General features: G+C 39.1%; 1 protein-coding gene across 2 annotated transcripts in view; it reads right to left on the bottom strand.

The window, feature by feature from the left end:
* Positions 1-794: 794 nt before the first annotated feature.
* Positions 795-19,301, bottom strand: part of MTERF2 (mitochondrial transcription termination factor 2) — a 71,413-nt gene continuing 52,906 nt past the window's right edge. For both annotated transcript variants that reach the window (XM_044087593.1, XM_044087592.1), the window contains one exon: positions 795-3,242. In XM_044087593.1, coding sequence (XP_043943528.1) covers positions 2,049-3,206 — 1,158 coding nt within the window. In that variant the 5' untranslated portion in view covers positions 3,207-3,242 and the 3' untranslated portion in view covers positions 795-2,048. The remainder of the gene's footprint in view (positions 3,243-19,301) is intronic.

The following is a 19,301-nucleotide window of genomic DNA, read 5'->3' on the forward strand; positions in this document are numbered from 1 at the left end:
TCCATCAAGCCCATATTGGATAACGGTGGTTAGTCAGGATAATACTGCAGCACTTGTACTGGGAAATGGAGCTTAGGATAATTCTATATAATTTTGTACAACTTTATAAAATTTTACATAATTATATTTTAGTACAAAGAAACTGTAAGATGCTAGGAGAATGGTATATACATGTGTATGGATGTTATATTTCAACAAAATTGTTATGTTTTTCACCAAAAGGCGATCGACAAGGAAATTAAGCACTGTGCACTTTAAATTTTAATTTAATTCACTAGTAGGTGATTGGTTGATGCTTATATTTAAACTTGTTGTGGTTACAATGCATTGTTCTGATGAAGTCTACATAGAGTAGATGAAAGCGCTTAACTTGTAAAGTAAATGGTTTTTACATTTTTTTAAATTTTTATCAATAAATGGAGGTTTTGGAACTTCAGTGTGTGCACGGTGCTGGTATATTACGAGTCTGTGAGCAGAGTTGGAGATATTTTGCTATATGCTACAGCAAGTTTGAAACATTAGGAGGAGGAATGATTTTATATCAAAAGTATATAAAAGAATAATACAGTAATAAAAAAAATAAATAAGTAAAACAATTTTACAGACAGCCCATTCTCCAAGTCCAATAATACCCTTCAGGGTGTGTGTGACTGTATAAATAACACCTTTTCAGGGGTGTAGAGGCTCGATGACACACACACACACACACACACACACACACACACACACACACACACACACACACACACACACACACAAACACACAAACACACACACACACACACACACACACACACAAACACACACACACACAAACACACACACACCCTGTTGGGCATTACTGCTTGTGTAACACACTACACAAATGGCTGTCGAATGGATATACAGACCACAGAAATTTTGGCTCTTCAGTTACAGAGAAGAAAAAAAACATTCCTTTTGTTTGGTTAGAGAAGGTAAACACTAGGGTACTGTTTAGGATCCTTTAGCATTCTTCAAACAACAAAGTTTCCAACAGCACTAATCTGCTGTTGAGTAATCATCTGCACAGCCCCCTTTTAAATGTGTGTGTGTGTATCCGTTATGTGTACCTCCTACAGATCAGGCATGTGCTGGAAAAGGACTCAAGTGAAGCTGCAGCATGCAATGCAAAACAAATCCTGCCAATTGATTTTACTAACACCAGCTATATGAAGAACTCCAGTGGGGCCAGGAATTTCTGAGGGTCCAACACAAATTCTTGTTTCTGAGTGTATTAGTGTGGAACTTGTACACTAACAATTCAGGACACACAAGTAATATGGGCTCTTGCTAAATGTTTCCATATTCTTTAGCATACAGTACACTTTATTAAGCTGATTCTACACTTTCTAGCTGAACATCTGCTATAATAAGAATGCTATGACTGACCAGCGGCTAATGGTAGAAACAGATCGTACTGTCACATCATTTAGCAGCATACAACGCACAGTAAACAGTTTACAGGAAAAGTCAAAATTGGCATTGTGCACAAAATAAAAAAAAAAAATCAGGCACACAGACTATGATTTACCTGGTCATATTATTTAAAAAAATGTCAAATGATCTGAAAGTTATTATATGTCTCAGTGTTGCTTTGAACAATAAATTAAAAAAAAAATTAAACTGTACAACAGAAAGACAGACTACTCCATATATCAATGTCAGGTTCTCTGATACCGAAGTGACTATTACTACGCTCTCTCTCTGAAAACTGCTCCAGCACAACTTTCACAGCAGTCCCCTATTGCAGTATCGTCGCCGTTCTGCTACTTTTAGAGGGTATAGGTAACAGCTAAAAAAATATGTAGATTACTAACCAGATTACCAAAGGACTCAGAATACTTTATTTCCAAAGAAAGTTTCTGATAACTTGTAACCCAAGTTTCTATGCTTTTGCAGCTGTATCCACAACAGAAAACACTAATGACAGGAGCTACAAAAGCACTAGAACCACCAACACCTGAAAATCAGGGCTCGAGAGCAGACACCTCTGTGACTACATACACATCAATATCCCCTGTCCACACTTATTCATCATGTAAGGGGGTAACTGGATTAAACAAAGGCCGCTCCTTCTTTACTTGCAGTTTTCTATAGTTGGCCTCAAAATCCTTTTTTGTGCCACTGAGATGCTTAAGGCTGACATTCTTAACATCAAAATCAGCAGCAATCAGTTTCTGCATTCTATACTGTACGATGTGTACAGTCAGCTCCAGAACAGATGGCTCTTCTTTAATTTGGTCTACAGAGATGCCATCTTTTAGAAGGTTATTAATGCGTTCTTCCAGAACAGGAACAGGGAAGTAGAAAAGGAATGGAAACTCGAGCACTACACTTTTCATTTCCTGAGTGCTACACTTTAATGTATCCATAATATACAAAAGGCTTTCCTGCATGTTGTGGGGACTGGACTCTGCTATAAACCCTCTCACCTTTGCCAGTAGCAGCAGAACTTCAGAATTAGTGAAGCCTAAGCCATAGAAAAAACTCAGATTTTCTTTTACCACTGTAGGACATTTGAGCAGTACAAAGGGGTTCTGAATAAGTAGTTTCAGCAACCAAGCTCTCATATTGGATTCTGAACCACCCAAGTTACAGTAACTTTGCTGCAAAACTTCAATCATCTCTTTATTTTTCTCTGGCACATTACAGAACACTGGAGCTGCAGTTGCCAAAAACTTAGCAATGATCCTAGTACTAAGGTTCAAGCCTTGAAAATATACAATATTGCACTTCTGGTTGACGTGATGATCAACCCCAAAGAAGGAGTCAGGAAACTTCTCAATAATTCTGACCAGTTCTTGTTCATCTGTAGTCAGAGACCTCCATAGCTCCCTCTGAATTTTGATCTCTGCTGGAGTGCGGAGCACAGCTTCTGGATAACGCTCTAAAATGCTAACTATAGTTATACTGCTGGACCCCATTTCTTTCAAAACACCTGCAACTTCATCTACATATGCACAGTGTTCAAAAAGGATCCACCCATTTTGTTTACGTATCTTCTCAACATCCACTGATAAGCTCTGAAGCTTATTGATGGTGTTCTGGTTCTCTCCTCCTGGATGTCCAGTACCCACAGCTCCATACTGGTGCAGAAAATTTCCATTGGGTTGAGTATGCCATACAGATGAGAGAGTTAAAATTTGTTGATAGTAGGTATACCTGAATAAGGTTCTCTGGAGCATATTGCAGAGCACTCAGATTATATATCCTATGAGAAGCTGCAAAGAAAAACAAAAATATGTTTTTTTCCCCTGCAGTACAACTTTTTTCAGCAATTTGCCTGACAACATGACTTTTTTTTTACCCTGACCCTTTAACATACATTCTAAATTGAGCAGTTAAATGACCCAGATTAAGCAATTTTATTCACACAGCACCATATGGCACTTCAAAATGCCTTTCAAACTTCAGTTTTTTTAACCTTTTAAAAGGCAGACATTTCAACTATTCAATGGGTCTTTCATCCCAAAAGTAAAGAAAAAAAAAAACAGAGCCCATTCCAGTATCAATGTTCCAAGCAAGTAGTATGTTAGCACATCAGCACATATGCACATTTTGCCACTAGCACCACATCTTTATCCACACATACCAACCCTGAACAGGACTGTAGGCCTCTCCTAAGCCTTGAGTAGTTCTACAAAATTCATTAGTGCTACTCAAATGCCAAGTAGTGAGTACATAAAAAGGTGGGCATTACGCAGCCACTTCAAGAGGCAGTCCATCTTACTTTAGTATGACACTCCGATCCCTCCACGGACTTCTAGATGTTTAACCCTTCAATTTATAAAAATCACTTTGTAGTGGAGATAACAAAAAATGAACAATGTAAGGAGGAAACCAAACACTACAAACAGAAGCTGCAGTCATGTTCAATGATTCTGTTAGTGGTTAAAGTCATAAAAGAGGTAAAGGTGACATTCTCCCCTCCTCACTCCCACCACTGTTACTCCAGAGACAAGTTAAAAACTGAAAAACTCACTGTATATGACTGACTAACAGATTAATTATTAGGGAGCAGCATATGACAAATTCAAACAAGTGTTCATAACGTCTGTGGGTTCCAGTATTTCTATTTCAAAACACAAAAATAGCAATATTTCTTACATCTTGTTAGAAATGATTCGCCACTGCAAGTGAACTTTAGGCATTAAGAATAATCGGTTTGACCCAGACCTGAAAACTAACCATGGTCACTCTTGTGTTAGCCTGCAAAAAAAAAAAAAATCAAACCTAAAAATGACGGGACTATACTAACAAAAGTATAATTCTGATTGGCATCAATGTTTGAGTTGCAGCCGTTACATTTGCTCTATTTGTAACTGTAAAACAATAATGTGGGAAGGAGAATGCAAAAAATCCTAATTAGCAAAAATATTTCTCTTACATATTATCAGAAAAAATGGAAGTTATGGAAACATGCAGTTCCTGCTGTAAACTCATCACAAAAATCAATGCATTATTGAAAAAAAGGAGCTTTACATTGAAGCATCAAATGTTGTTGCCCCACACTGAAAAGAACCGATTAGCATACTTATAAAGTCATAGTGTAATGATGAATTATGCAGACTAGGGACTGCCCCACTGACCCCATCTACGTTAACTCACATGGAGTTTGCACATACTTCAAAACACAAAAATACAAGGTGCACTGCAAGGTGAAGTATACATGACCTCATTTTTATTTAACTAAAAAGTAAAGCTAAAGATTTGCACAAATAAATTACAGATGCAGAAATCCACATATGCACAAACATGAATATCTAATTTTAAATTAAAAAAAATAAGTCCCTTTACTTGATAAACTAGGTTGTAGTATTATACTAATGATATGTTTGTTTTAGCATAGCATGCCAATCTAATATTCCTGGAACAATTTCTCAGGAGTTGCACAGCTTTGACTGTACAGTACTTAACTGACACCTGTTGCATTAACAAAGTTGTCTGAGGAATTCAAAATTTTTTTTTCCTTTTTTTTTTTTTTTTTTTTACTGTATTTTCCTTTATTTTTGTTAATTCTGAGCTACTTACAGCACCAAATCACTCTAATACCTTTAAGTATATATTGTTTTACCACAAAATGGCTGTCATGGGGCCAGTCATACTAATGTGATCTTAATTTACATCTTTGTCTTCTGCTTCTGTCTCTATTTCAAGCATCCTTTACACAAGTAATGCCAGACATTAAGGAAATATGTTAATTGTTTTAAAGTCCCATGCAAATACAGTGGCAGTTATACAAGTCACAAATATCTTACACCACTTCTGGAACCTAGATAATTTCACTTTTCATTTTTGCCTGAATTACTCTGATTTGTATTGTTCTCAGTGCTTGTCCAAGCTACTCAGAGTAGTTATAAAATCTCAACAAAGTGATCAGCTGAGCTGCAGGTTTTACTAAAATTATCAATTTCCAGCTCGAGTACTAACACACCCTTCCTCACACACTTCTTGAGGTGGCAAAGCTATGACTATAAATCAGAAGCTCTAGATGATATTTGTTGCTTCAAAGAACTCAAACGATATACAAACTATCACTGCTATTACTCACAGTCTGCAGTGGGAAGATCTATGTTTTTTATGTCCTGAATGTGGTCAAAATGTGCTGAATTTGTTCAAAAAGCATCGTACTTTTATAATTCCTGACGTATTATTCTCTATGCCTACAACAACGTTCAGTACTTAATCAAGAAATTTATATCCTCTGTTCTTAAATTTGTGTTATTCTGTTTTGAGTTTTTTTTATTACAGAGGTACACATTTATTTTCCCACTTTTGCTGCTGTATTGCCAACCATTTGATTAGTTACATTACAGGATATTAACATATCAAAATCATAACCCTGGAGCACGACAAATTAGTAATTATTTTCCATGTTGTGCATAACGACTAAACCACTAGTGTCTGTAAAGATACTACACTTAGCTTCCATCACACTATGAACATTTATATAGCAGCTCCTGGTATCAGCAAGACTGACCAGTGACTATGTAAAACCAGGATTAGCTGTTGTGTCTTTCGGCTTTTCCCGGTTAGGGGTTGCCACAGCGGAACTCCGGTCCGCTAATGATGGCAGTAGATTTTTACGTGCCGAGTTGCCAGCCCTGATGCACAACCTTCAATGAAGGTACGCCCATTCACGCATGTCTCCACACAGAAAACGCTCTAGCTGAGAATCGAACAAGACAACGTCTTACTGTGAGGCGACAACGCTACCGCAGCACCACCACTTAGTAAATGACAGGAAAATTTTAAAAAATTCCCTGTGTCAATGGTATGCCAAGCAAGCAGACACAAATTCTTTTGTCAAAGCACATGAGAGAGCAAGCATATTAAAAAGGTGGGGGGCAAACCTCTTAGAGCAAGAAATCTGGAGAAAGCCATAAGTAAAAATGGGACAAAGGCCCAAAAATAGGGACAATCTTTAAATATTGCTCTTAGAAACTTAGAAAGATGATAATAACAGGTTTTGCATTAGCATGGATTTTCTTAAAGATATGAAGTCCGAAACTCAAAAGTCCGTCATTATTTTCTAACTTCAGTCTGTAATGATTTATCACTAATTTGCCAGGAAACCACAACTTTATGTAAAACGGTCCAAAAATATGAGACCAAAATCTGGACATTCTGCAAAAATCAGTACAGTTGAGAGGTATGGTGGGTGGGCTTTCTCTCCCTTTGACTCCAAGGCAAGCAAATTAAAGTTTTAAAAAGTACAGGATTGTTGCCAGAAATTAAACCATAATGGAACCATACTGTAGGCTGAAAAGAAACCTCAAGGTTGAGTTAAACTACAACTGAGGGTTGACTTCTTTAAAGTTGTTGTTGTTGTTGTGTCTTTCGGCTTTTCCCGGTTAGGGGTCGCCACAGCGGAACTCCGGTCCACTAATGATTGGCAGTAGATTTTTACATGCCAAGTTGCCAGCCTTGACGCACAACCTTCAACGAAGGTACGTGCATTTACACATGTCTCCACACAAAAGACGCTCTAGCTGAGAATCGAACAGGACGTCTTACTATGAGGCGACAACGCTACTGCAGCACCACCACCGAAGTACGTCAAAAAATTCTAGTCATGTTATATTAACTGCAGGCTCAGAACATGTTTTTTTTTAATTCTACCCTGTAATTTCAACAATTCAACTTAGTTCCCTTGTCCATTAAATAAATTAACAAAAATGTTTAAATCTCACTCAGAAATGATTTGTGAAATGTCTGCAGAGTTTTTTGAAGAGAAAACTTCTATAATGTCACTACCACAGTTCAAAAACCAGGGTTACATGCAACATATTCTGAAATCTGTGTACAAAATACTTAAGGTAAAGTTATGTCCCTTAACAGAGACATCCATGAAATGCACTGTAACCTCAAAGCCCAGTGTAGTATTTCCTCCTGCCTGCAGTTCAGTACCAAATAACTAGGACACATGTTCTTAGCTCTAGTTGGTTTGGGGTAAAATGAAGCACGAAGTGGAAAACTATGGATGATGTTCCTGTTTAAGGGGTGATACAATACTGACAGTCTCTTTTTATTCCAGATGGAGACGGGGGGAATATAGTGTTGAGATGATGATGTTGGCAAGTGTTAAAAAAATCATAATACAGTTTTAGCTTAACAGGTTGGAATTTGATTGCTCTGATCATTTTAAAGTTCTTGGGAAGACAGAAACTTTACCAACTCCCCCTAGGAGAAAAAAATCTCTAGACCAGTAATAGCATTTCATTTCTAGATATCAACTATCCTAACAAGACTTGTGCCCCTAGGTCTCAACTGTCACACAGAATTATGCTGAAGCAGTTTAACTGGACTACCTACTAGGCATATGGCTCTGTATGCTTAAGGTTCTACATTATCCATGTACTAATACTATAATTTGATGTGCTGCTCATGAAAGGTCTTGTGAATGGAACACATGTTCCAGGCTGGCATGACTTAGCATTGAGCAGCATTCTACCTTCTCCATGAATGATGCCACAATACAAACAGAAGATGACTGACTTTAATAACTGTCTTAGTTTCAGATGGCATTCTAAGGGGGCACAGTATTTGTCAGCATGGAAGAAGTTCAACAGACCATGCTGCTTTGCCAGGGATGGTCTGCACTCTCCCCTCTAAGCTTTCAAATATTAGCTTAAACATTCTCCTCCCCCATAGTGCCTTTTTAGGCAATGCCAAGCTGAAAGTACTTCTGACATAGCAAATCAAAACCAAGAAAATCTAAAGGTGTTACTGTTTAATGCTAGGAGTCTAAATGAGAAAGATCTCTCCCTACAAGATCTCTTCACCCTAGAGAATGCTGACATCTTTGCAGTCACTGAGACATGGTTTAAAGCTGTGGACAGCACCTCGGCAGTGCAATGCTATAATACCTTATATACATTTAGACCAGCTACAACACAGGCAGGATTAGTGGTGGAGGTGTCTCTACTTACATCAAAAATAAATATATCTCAAGGCTGGACAATCAGGATGATTTACTTGAGGTTCTCCACATTCAAATCACAATAGGCAAAATCACATACCACTTCCTTGCAATCTACAGGTCTCCTCTATGACCCAGAAAACCCATAACATGTTTTTAAGCTTACTGGAAACAATCACCATCCAACCCAAAACCATACTCATGAGTGACTTTAATCATCCTACTATTAAATGGAAATCACATACGACACCAAATGTGGAAGCATACAGATTCCTGGATTTTGTAATTAGGCTGTGAATACTGAACAGAAGTGCAAACACCTTGCATCTGGTCCTCACGAATATGGGGAAGCACTGCACACCCCTAATGTAATGCCCTCTCTGGTAAGATTAGATCACAAAACAGTCTCCTTTGAAGAAAAAAATTAAACCTGGAACCGCAGCTATCCCTGGGATGTTCAGGAACTACTAGGGTTGCCACCTATCTGTTTTTTTCCAAACTATCCAGAAATCAAACTTGATTCTCCAGTAGTCTGGATAACACTGCAGGCACTCTGGTATTCGGTTTCAAAAAAGGAAACAGACTATCGGGGTTTGTTAAATCGGCTGATTTATTATGCTTTTTCCTTTACAAAAAAGTATAGTAAATCAACTGAAAGCAGGCATCAGGAATGGAAAAAGAGGGGGTTCCTGTCCACTGATTTCATAGTGATGTCACAAACAGGTGGAACATGGTCGTGAATGGGCAGGTTTGATGTGAGGGGTGTGCCCTTACTCCAATTTTAGCCACAAGGAAAGGTGGCAACACTAGGAACTACTCTAAAGCTAACTTCCTACTCTTAAGTGATAACTTGGCAAAATTTCAAGCCCCACTAAACCCTGAAAACACTGCTACTTAAATGGAACTGTTCACAGAAATCCTACAAAAGCATGTTAACAGCTGCATACAGGCAGCTGTACCTCCCAGGAATAAGTACAGAACAAACTTAAAAAACAAGCCACCCTGGTGAAATCACATCAATAGGCTGTATAACAGAAAGAAGAAGATCATGGCAAAAATTAGGAAGTGTAGCACCTAACAGGAAAACAGTACTCTTATTCAATTAAACACATAACTCGGAGGAAAAATTAAGTCTAAACTTTAGGTAAATTTGGCCTCCCAGCCAAGGACAACCACAAGGCGTTCTTTAGCTATGTCCACAACCTCAAAGCCAATACACAACTGTGTGCAGAGCTCACTGTTAAATGGATCCACCAATACTGAGCTATAAGCTAGATCAAACCTTCTGGCAGACAAATGCAGCTCTAACTTTACTCCTCTCTCCCTCTCATCCTCCCCTCAAGAAATGCCATCAAATATAATTCCCCTTAGTATCATTAGTAAACAAGTCCTCAATATTCTCTGTAAAGTCAAGAACACTACATCAATGGGCCCAGACAATATTCCAGGATGCCTTCTAAATAGCATGAAACATGAACTCTGGAATCACGATTTACTGTAGATTCCAAACAGGCTTTGTGACGCACAAATGAAGAACAACCGTTATCACTCTGCACAAAGGATGGCCCTCTACAGGCTCATAAATCTAACTAGTCTCATATGCAAAGCCATGGAAAGAATTAACATGGAAATAATCAATAATGACATTTGGTTTTGTCAAAGGGAAGTCAAGCCTACTCAACCTGCTTTGAGAAGGTAACAGAAGCAATGAAAGAGGGCAAAATGGTTGCCTACCTTGACCTGGCGAAAGGCATTTGGCACAATACTCCACTCAAGCATTGCTGACAAACTCTAAGAGGTTAGGTATAAACCCTTATGTCACCAAGTGGAGAGCCAACTGGCTCAAAGGCAAGACCCAGGAAGTTACAATTGGGGAGCCCACCTCTACAAAGAGGCCAGTCACAAGTGGAGACCCTCAAGGATCAGTTCTGGGATTGCTGCTTTTTGGCATCTACTCCTCTGAAGTCAATGGCAACATCAAAAGCCTCCAGCTGACCAAATTTACATATGACTGCAAATTAGGAACAGTCACAGAATCCCCCACCAACACTAATGCTTCCAGAAAGGGCTGACGCAAATAACTTGTGTCAGAGCCATGGACTAAAACTAAATACCAAGAAATGGACAATAGCATCCTTCGGGGAATCATCCGTCCTGATAACTATCAAACTGATAACACATCCTTAAGATTTGACTCAATAGTCATGGACTTGGGGACACACACATACAGTAATCTAGCTTTTGACCATAACATGTCTACAGTAGTACGGAAATCATTCCGTGCTGCGCAACTTATAAACAAAGGTATGGCAAATAGGTCCAAGGAGGACACTGTTCCAATTTACATGGAATTAATCAGACCTATCATTGAGTATGGCCCCCTCTGGTATGTACTTAAATCAGGCATATACAAACAACTGAACATCCACAGAGGTTCCTCACTAAAAGAATACGGAGCATAAGTAACATGTCCTGTGCAGACTGCCTCAAAGCCATATTCCTGTATTTCATCTCCTACAGGCTGTTGAAGGGAGATCTATGCCTGGTATACAAGGCATTATGAGACCACACCCTGATTGACCTCTTGCAAATCCTCAAAATCAAACAGCACCAAAATCACCAATTCTAACGCAAAAAACATGCTTGTGATATAAACAGAACATGTTTGACAGGAACGCAAATATTGTACAGATTACCCTGTTCTCTGGAACAGGCCACCCATCCATGTGAAGCAGAGCTCCTCCCTAACCTAATTTAAGTGTAACTTGGACAACTGAATAGGGAACAGAAAATGCATCCCTGGTTTGGCACCTGTCTCTCTAATGGACACAGGCAGCCTGCAAATGGTACATCTCCCAGGCTCCTACTTGTAAATGTTTCATCTCCCAAGCCTCTGCTTACACTTATCAAGGGTACCAAACACCATATTTTGTACCTTTATTGAGTTCTGTAAATGGCATTTGAATTCAGATGTATCTGACACAGAAACATGCTGCTTGTTAACGTGCTCTCCTGTGCTACTTTTGTATGTTTCTAAAGTGACATATCTGCTGATCTTCAATTCTAATTCTTCATAATGGGACAGTATTCAGTGTGCCAAGCAGTGCCCACACTCCTTACATCTCTGTGTTGTCTGCATCAAGTTGGTGTCTATGTATTTTGACTGCCAAATTAAATTAAACATTCACATATGACAGCACTAAAAAACGGGGTCAAGAATGGGATGGCACTCAAACTGGAAATACAATAAAGCTAAGGAATGAAGCTTCAGTCAAGTTCGAGATGAACAGCTGTCAGTTTTCTCTCTCTAATCCTAACAGTTCATAAAACTGTATCATATATTAACTACAGATCAATGACTAAATGAACTTCAAGCAAGTACACTGATTAGATGTATAAAGCTCAAGAAGTTAAATGGGAAATAATTTCTTTTAGGTATTTCAAAATGACTGTGACAAGAGTTCAGTCAAAGAAAGGGCTCAGAGCTGATCCAGAGTAGAAATAAAAACTATTAATGCACACTGAAACATGAATTTGAATAAAATGGCACTTCAGGTTCAAAACAAACTTGAATTTTATCTAGAGAGATATAGGCACACTCTCAAATTCCAAACAGTAAATGTGGCTAGACAAATTTAACAATTAGTTAACTCCACTAAACATCACAAATATAACATAACAAAAACAATGTTACATATGGCTTGGGAGAAAGATTAAAGTTTACAGAATATAAGAAACAGACACTGCAGTTAAATGTGAAGACAAACAAAATACTATCATCCCCCAAAATATTCAGTTCAGTATTTTTGCTTTCAGAAATGCAATGCAGGAAAACCAAGTGCTACAGATATGCAACATACAAAACTAAACAGCCTGACAAAGAAATGCAACTTTAAAGACTTTGATATACAGGTTAAAACACAAATAATAATAAAAAAAAACATCTGTCAGGGAAAGGTTGCAAAAAGGCTTTAGAGGAGTATGAAGTTACACCCAAAAACATACTTGACTATGCCTTATTTCATGCAATCTGTGAAACACAGACAAGGAAATCCTAAGAGGTAAAGCAAACTATATCACCAAAATAAACACCCTGATACCCTTCTTAAATATAAGCAACTCCACAACCTAGCCAAAAAACACATTATAAAAGATAAAAAAATCTTACTAAACTCCAGTCTAATCATTCCAAAACCCCCAAACAATTCTGGAACTCCATCAACTCTCTTCTGAACCCAGGTACCAAAAGCAATCCTTGTCCTGACACCAGTAAAATAAACACAGAAATAGCCACCCTATTCAACTCTTTTTTTACCACCTCTATAGCTGAACTCACCAAGACCTTCCCTAATCACATCTCCTCCCCTCTCCTCAAACCCACTTCCCCTACGTCAACCCAACCTTCCATCCCCAACACTCCTCCCATATTTCATCTCAAACCCATCTCCACCTCTTACATAAAAAAACTTCTCTCTAAACTTAAGCCATGCTCCCAACGCCCCTGACAATATCCCCTCACTCTTGAAGCAGATGGTATAGCCATCCCCATTAGCATTCTCATTAATAGAGCCACACGGGAATCTTATGTCCCCAAACTATGGCGTGTAGCCTTTATCCTACCCCTCCACTAGGGAGGCAAAAATAACAACATCTCAAACTTCCGACCAATAGCCATTCTCCACTCTCAAAAATTCTTGAAAAATGCATCCACCTCCAGCTCATGCCTTTCCTTACAATAATCAACTCCTCACCCCTACACAATATGGTTTCTGTCCTGGCTATAGTACAATAACTGCTCTTCTCTCTTTCCTAGACATAGTAAACCACGCCCATGACTCTGGAGAAATTGTATCCACAGTCCTTCTAGATCTTTCCAAGGTGTTTGACAGTGTCTCCCATACCCACCTTCTGAATCACCTTTCTAACCTTAATCTCTCTCAAAACATCCTAACCTGGTTCAACAGCTATCTCTCTGACAGCTCTCAGGCTGTGAAATGGCAAAATGGCACCTCAGCCTTCCTACCTACCCCAACCGGGGTACCCCAGGGATTCATAGTCGGTCCAATGCTCTTTAATGTATTTATTAATGATTTCCATGCTGCCATTCCTAACACTAATATAGTGCAATACACAGACGATTCGACATTAGTCTGCTCTGCTTTTAATCTCCCTGAGCCCCAAACAAAAACTCAGATTGCCTTCTCAACTACTGAGAACTGGATGCTTCAAAACCACCTCTCTCAAAATGCCAATAAATCCAAAATTCTACTTTTCCTCTCCCTCACGAACCCTCCCCATGGACAAACCCTCTTTCAATATTATCAGCCATGCCAACTCCACCATAGAAGTTGTCCCTTTTGCTAAACTTCTCTACTATTGATGAACACCTGAAATTCGATACACATATTCAATTAAATATTAAGAAAACACATCAGAAACTTGGCATGCTATATAGAAACTCCCACTTTCTCTCTCCTTCCACAAGTCAAACACTCACCACTATCGACTTACTACAGTCACTACTGTATGGTGCACCCCTACTAACCAACCTATCTTCCACCATCTCCTCAAAACTGGAAATCTGTTATAACAAAATCTCAAAATTCGCAACTAAATCTAACTACTCCTCCCATCACTGCACATCTCTCCACCTGCTAAAGTGGCTAGAACCTCCCAACCACCTTGACTACCTCCAACTCACTACAGCCCACATATTAATTTTTAAACCAACTACATGACCAGCACTAACAAACATCTTACCATCTTACACCCCTCATAGAGCCCTATGATCTGCACACCAAAATCTACTTTCTGTATACAAACCAAAATGTCCCACTGGTCAGCTTCTCCTATCCTTTTCCTTAGCCAAAAACTGAAACTCTCTCACACCCTAAGAATTTCTGAAAACTTTGAACACTTTAAAACCCAGCTTCATTCCTACCTCTCCCATAATTGGAAATGTAACTGCACTCTACCTACCTAACCTGCGAAAGACTCTTCTACATGTAGCTCTACTCCATGCCGTTTTCCTAAATGGCTGCCTCTCTCTGAATTTAATGTAATATAACATCAATACCTTGAATGTATATATTGTAAATATTGCACATAGTTTTCTATCTCTATTCTCTCTCTCCCATCTGGGAACGGTCGTCTTTACTGCCATCATAGAAATGTTGATGCTATCTAACAAAGATAATCTACGCCGCCATGCATGCACTCCACTTTTTCTATTGTACAACTGCCTCTCTGAATACACAAGAATCATGAATGTATGCATAGCAAATAGTGTACTTTCTACCTTTATTTCTCCCCTATTCTACTGAAAATTGTATTTACTACAATCCTTCAAATGTTAGTTTTTATAACTATTTACAGATGATTTACAATTGTTAGTTTTTATAACTATGTACACATGATCTACTGCCTCTGTCCAACTTAAATGCTGTACAAATGGTTCTCTAATCTACTATGTAAGTATGTAATGAATGTCCTTCTATTTTGCAATTGTACTTTGCTAAATCCCATTATATAATACTACGTTTTGTTTTACATTAATGTAATATGGAGCTTTTCTCCCAGGGCCTCCACTGAAAACAGGCTCCTTGAGTCCAGTGGACCTCCCCGGTTATCAAACTGGAAATAAATAAATAAAAAAAGTTACACCTGCAATACAAAGTAAAAATTCAGCTGACAGGAAAAAATGCTTCAAAAACAGTGGTACAAGGTGACAAAATAAACAGCAATGTAAACTAATTTAGAAATAATGTATCAATTAGCATCTGCAGAGGCAATGTGGAATCGTTTCAACCTACATGATTGTGTCCAACAATTGGCAAATGTGTAATTTTTAAAAATCACTACCACATTGTAGGTGTTTGCAACACCAAAAACAATAATTACTTTAAAGACACAGCAGACAAAATAAAACAGCACAATATCAATTTAAAAAAACTTACAAAGGCTTATAAAGGGAAAAAATGAAAACCTAAAAAAAAATGAGTGAAAAGGCATTGGATAGCAATGGATAGTGACAAGTTTGACTCTGTATGTATATTTGATTCATTTTAATTTATACTTTGTTGACCGAGTTAGTTCCACTAAGCTAGTGACCTTTTTTCAGGGGAGACCTGAGGTGGTAGTTCTGCTTCTTCTTTCGGCTGCTCCCGTTAGGGGTCGCCACAGCTGATCATCCGTTTCCATTTCTTCCTGTCCTCTGCATCTTGCTCTGTCACACCAACCACCTGCATGTCCTCTCTCACCACATCCATAAACCTTAGCTTAGGTATCCTATTTTCCTTTTACCTAGTAGCTTCATCTTTTTCCCTAATATACTCTGCATCCCTCCTCAGCACATGTCCAAACCAATGTAATCTTGCCTCTCTGGCTTTGTCTCCAAACCTTCCAACCTGTGCTGACCCTCTAATATACTTATTCCTAATCCTGTCCACCCTCGTCACACCCAGTGCAAATCTTAACATCTTTAACTCTGCCATGTCCAGCTCTGACTCCTGCCTTTTTGCCAATGCCACCATCTCCAACCCATATAAAACATAGCTGGTCTCACTACCCTCTTGTAGACCTTCCCTTTTACTCTTACTGGTACTCGTCTGTCACAAATCACTCCTGACACTCTTTTCCACCCATTCCATCCTGCCTGTACTCTCTTCTTCACCCCTCTTCCACACTCACCATTACTCTGAACTGTTGATCCCAAGTATTTAAACTTATCCACCTTCGCCATCTCTTCTCCCTGCATCCTCACCATTCCTCTATCCTCCCTCTCATTCACACACATATTCTGTCTTAGTCCTGCTGACCTTCATTCCTCTTCTCTCTAGAGCATATCTCCACCTCTCCAGGGTCTCCTCCACCTGTTCCCTACTCTCACTACAGACCACAATGTCATCTGCAAACATCATAGTCCACGGGGACTCCTGTCTAATCTAGTATGTCAACCTATCCATCAACATTGCAAATAAGAAAGGGCTCAGAGCTGATCCTTGATGTAATCCCACCTCCACCTTAAAACGCATCCGTCACTCCCACCGCAGACCTCACCGCTGTCACACTACCCTCGTACAGATCCTGTACCACTCTTACATACTTCTCTGACAATCCCGACTTCCTCATACAATACCACAACTCCTCTCTAGGCACCCTGTCATATGCTTTCTCCAAGTCTCCAAAGACACAATGCAACTCCTTCTGACATTCTCTGTACTTCTCCATCAACACTCTCAGAGCAAACATCGCATCTGTAGTGCTCTTTCCTGGCATAAAACCATACTGCTGATCACTAATCATCACCTCCCTGCTACAAAGGGAAATTTGGCTATGGCACTTTGGAGCTGCTAGATGGCGTCAGAGGGCTCCTACAGCAGCAAGGAAGAAGCCTAAGGGAAGCAGCAGCATGGAAGAGGAGTGAAAAGCTATGGAGAGTTTGGAGGTGGAAAGTGAGAATGTGGAAAAAACATTTCTTTGATATTGAGCTTCAGAATGTACATAAAGATTTCTGTTTGGTGGCTGTCACAAATGAGCAACATTTAGCTATGGAGAAGGAAGCAGGAGCAGCCCTAGGTCAACCGGTGCCCTAGGCAAAAGGGTTCCACGGCACCCCCCACCACACCACCCAGTGCCCCCATCCTGTTCTACCTATATCAAATAAATACTGGAAAAGTGTCCCTGCTAGAGCGGCGCCCTAGCTGGTCACCTAGTTGGCCTATGCCTAAAGCCGGCTATGGAAGGAAGTAAGAGAGTCTGTTGAAGTGGTGCAAATAATAGAACTGGAATCAGGAAGGCTTGTGCATAATGTTCTGTTAAAAATAATGGAGAAGGATGATCTAGGTGACAGTTTTGCTGTTTCGTGGGGTGAGATGGCAGATTACCATCATCAGCACTTCCGAGAAAGTTATGTGGAAGAAGAACTGGGTGCTGTGGCAGCAGAGACTGCAGCAGTTAAAACCCATGCAGCAGTGACTAAGAAGGTGTCTGGTTTTGTGGCACCAAATAATGCAGTAACTAAAACTTATGCAGCAGGCAAAAAAAAAGCAACAACAAACTGCAAGTAAAAGTGTTTTTAAAAAGAACAGAAGACCACCTGTGAGAATAAAAACAAAAATGGCATTGTAGCAGACAGATATTATGTATGGGACAATTTGTTAACTGTTTTATACAGATATCGGAACACAGACTTTTTGTGACTTAACATCTGAAAGTGATGAACTGATGAAACTTCTGGGATTGTGTAACAAAAAAAAAAAAAGACATTTAACCAAGGAACAATTTTTATTTTTTTTTGTTGAGAGGTATACCAGACTGACGCTACCTGAAAAAGTCACCATGGAGTTAGATAATGTCTTTGTCAATCCTTCTGAAACAATGTTCACTTCTCAATAAGGAACTATCAACCACTAGGGAAGTTTTTTCAAGGACAGTTTAAAGCTAGAAATAGAAACTATGAAAGGTATCCTTACAAAACTGAACAATGTATCCTGATAGAGGAGCAAAACAAATTCTGACACAGCAAATATGCAAGTACTATGATATCAGCAGAGCCACCTGTTCTACCAATAAATGAAGGAAACTAAGTTTAATAAGCAAGACTTTACAGTGCTATGTTTGCTGGTTTCGTGAATAATGTTTACTTCTTTTAAAAACAAATGCCTGTGAAGGACTAGAATTCCAGCAGTCATGCTGTTGGATGTATGCAAAAAGATTAGGACCCTTTTTCCTTGAAGAAGTAGCATATCTTCCTTCAGAGTCAACAGCAGAGGCTCCTTTTGGAACTGTATTAGGTCTAGACTGTGAAAAGCAAAACAAGCCATTTTTCCTTGCCTCTGCCAGGGACCTTGGAATATGAAGAAATGAAGGGAATGCCTAATAAAGGTGACTTGCCCATAGCTTGACTAGGCTATCCTGAGAGTCTATCAGAAATTTATGCAGCCGGGCATACCCCACTGAAAGGACTCTGTCCCTCTTGGGAGCCCAAAATTCAATATCACAAAGATGAAAACCTAACCACTAAGATGCCATGGATATGCTTGGAATGTCTCTCAATACATTGTACCTACCTGAAGACATACAGCCATTAAAACTACTCCCTGATGTAGCACTCAGCACCATAATATTTTCACTGCATTACTATTCTGAACACTTGGTAAAAACATAGGCCTCCCTTCCTGTTCACATACAGCAGTAACACTGTATTGTGCAATATATGCTGAAGAAAACTTCTCAGGACTCTCTGGAAGGTTCCAAATGCCTTCAGATGTATAGGACACTGGCTGCTGCAGGGACAAAACACTCTACATGCTCTCAACCAGAGTTTGATGCATCCCCTGACCACACTTGAGTAGGAGAAAGATTTTTGAGGAGTTTATCCAGGTTCTTCCAAACAGCAGCAGTTCATCATTAAATGTCCTTTATCAAAGGTGGAATCACAGTGAAAGATCTGTCCAATAGTTCTATCTCCAGATGTCAAAACTTTATGATACACTTGACTAAATGTGAAGTACTATAGTCTATGTCATAAGCTTCAACAACACATACCCAAGAATCTTCAAAAACTCCCTGGCAGATAGTTCACTTTGGAGAGCTACATGATAACATTTTCTATCACTAACAGTGAAATTCAACGAGTCCAGGAAATAAATCATCACTGCCAGTTTTCCCAAAATTGTCGCCACCCCTCAGTGTTAATTTTATTACTGTGGGTGCAAGGTACTTGGTAAATGAATACACAGCAGTCCTTAGACCAAACAAAAACACAGAGAACTAGAAGTGATAAACATCCACTTAAAACTGCAGAAATCTCATGCGGAGCTTGAAAACATTTACTTGATAGTCACCTTCAACCTCA

The sequence above is a fragment of the Protopterus annectens genome, chromosome 11.part0 (assembly GCF_019279795.1).
Source record: "Protopterus annectens isolate FY-2018-M chromosome 11.part0, PAN1.0, whole genome shotgun sequence".
Classification (NCBI taxonomy): domain Eukaryota; kingdom Metazoa; phylum Chordata; order Ceratodontiformes; family Protopteridae; genus Protopterus; species Protopterus annectens.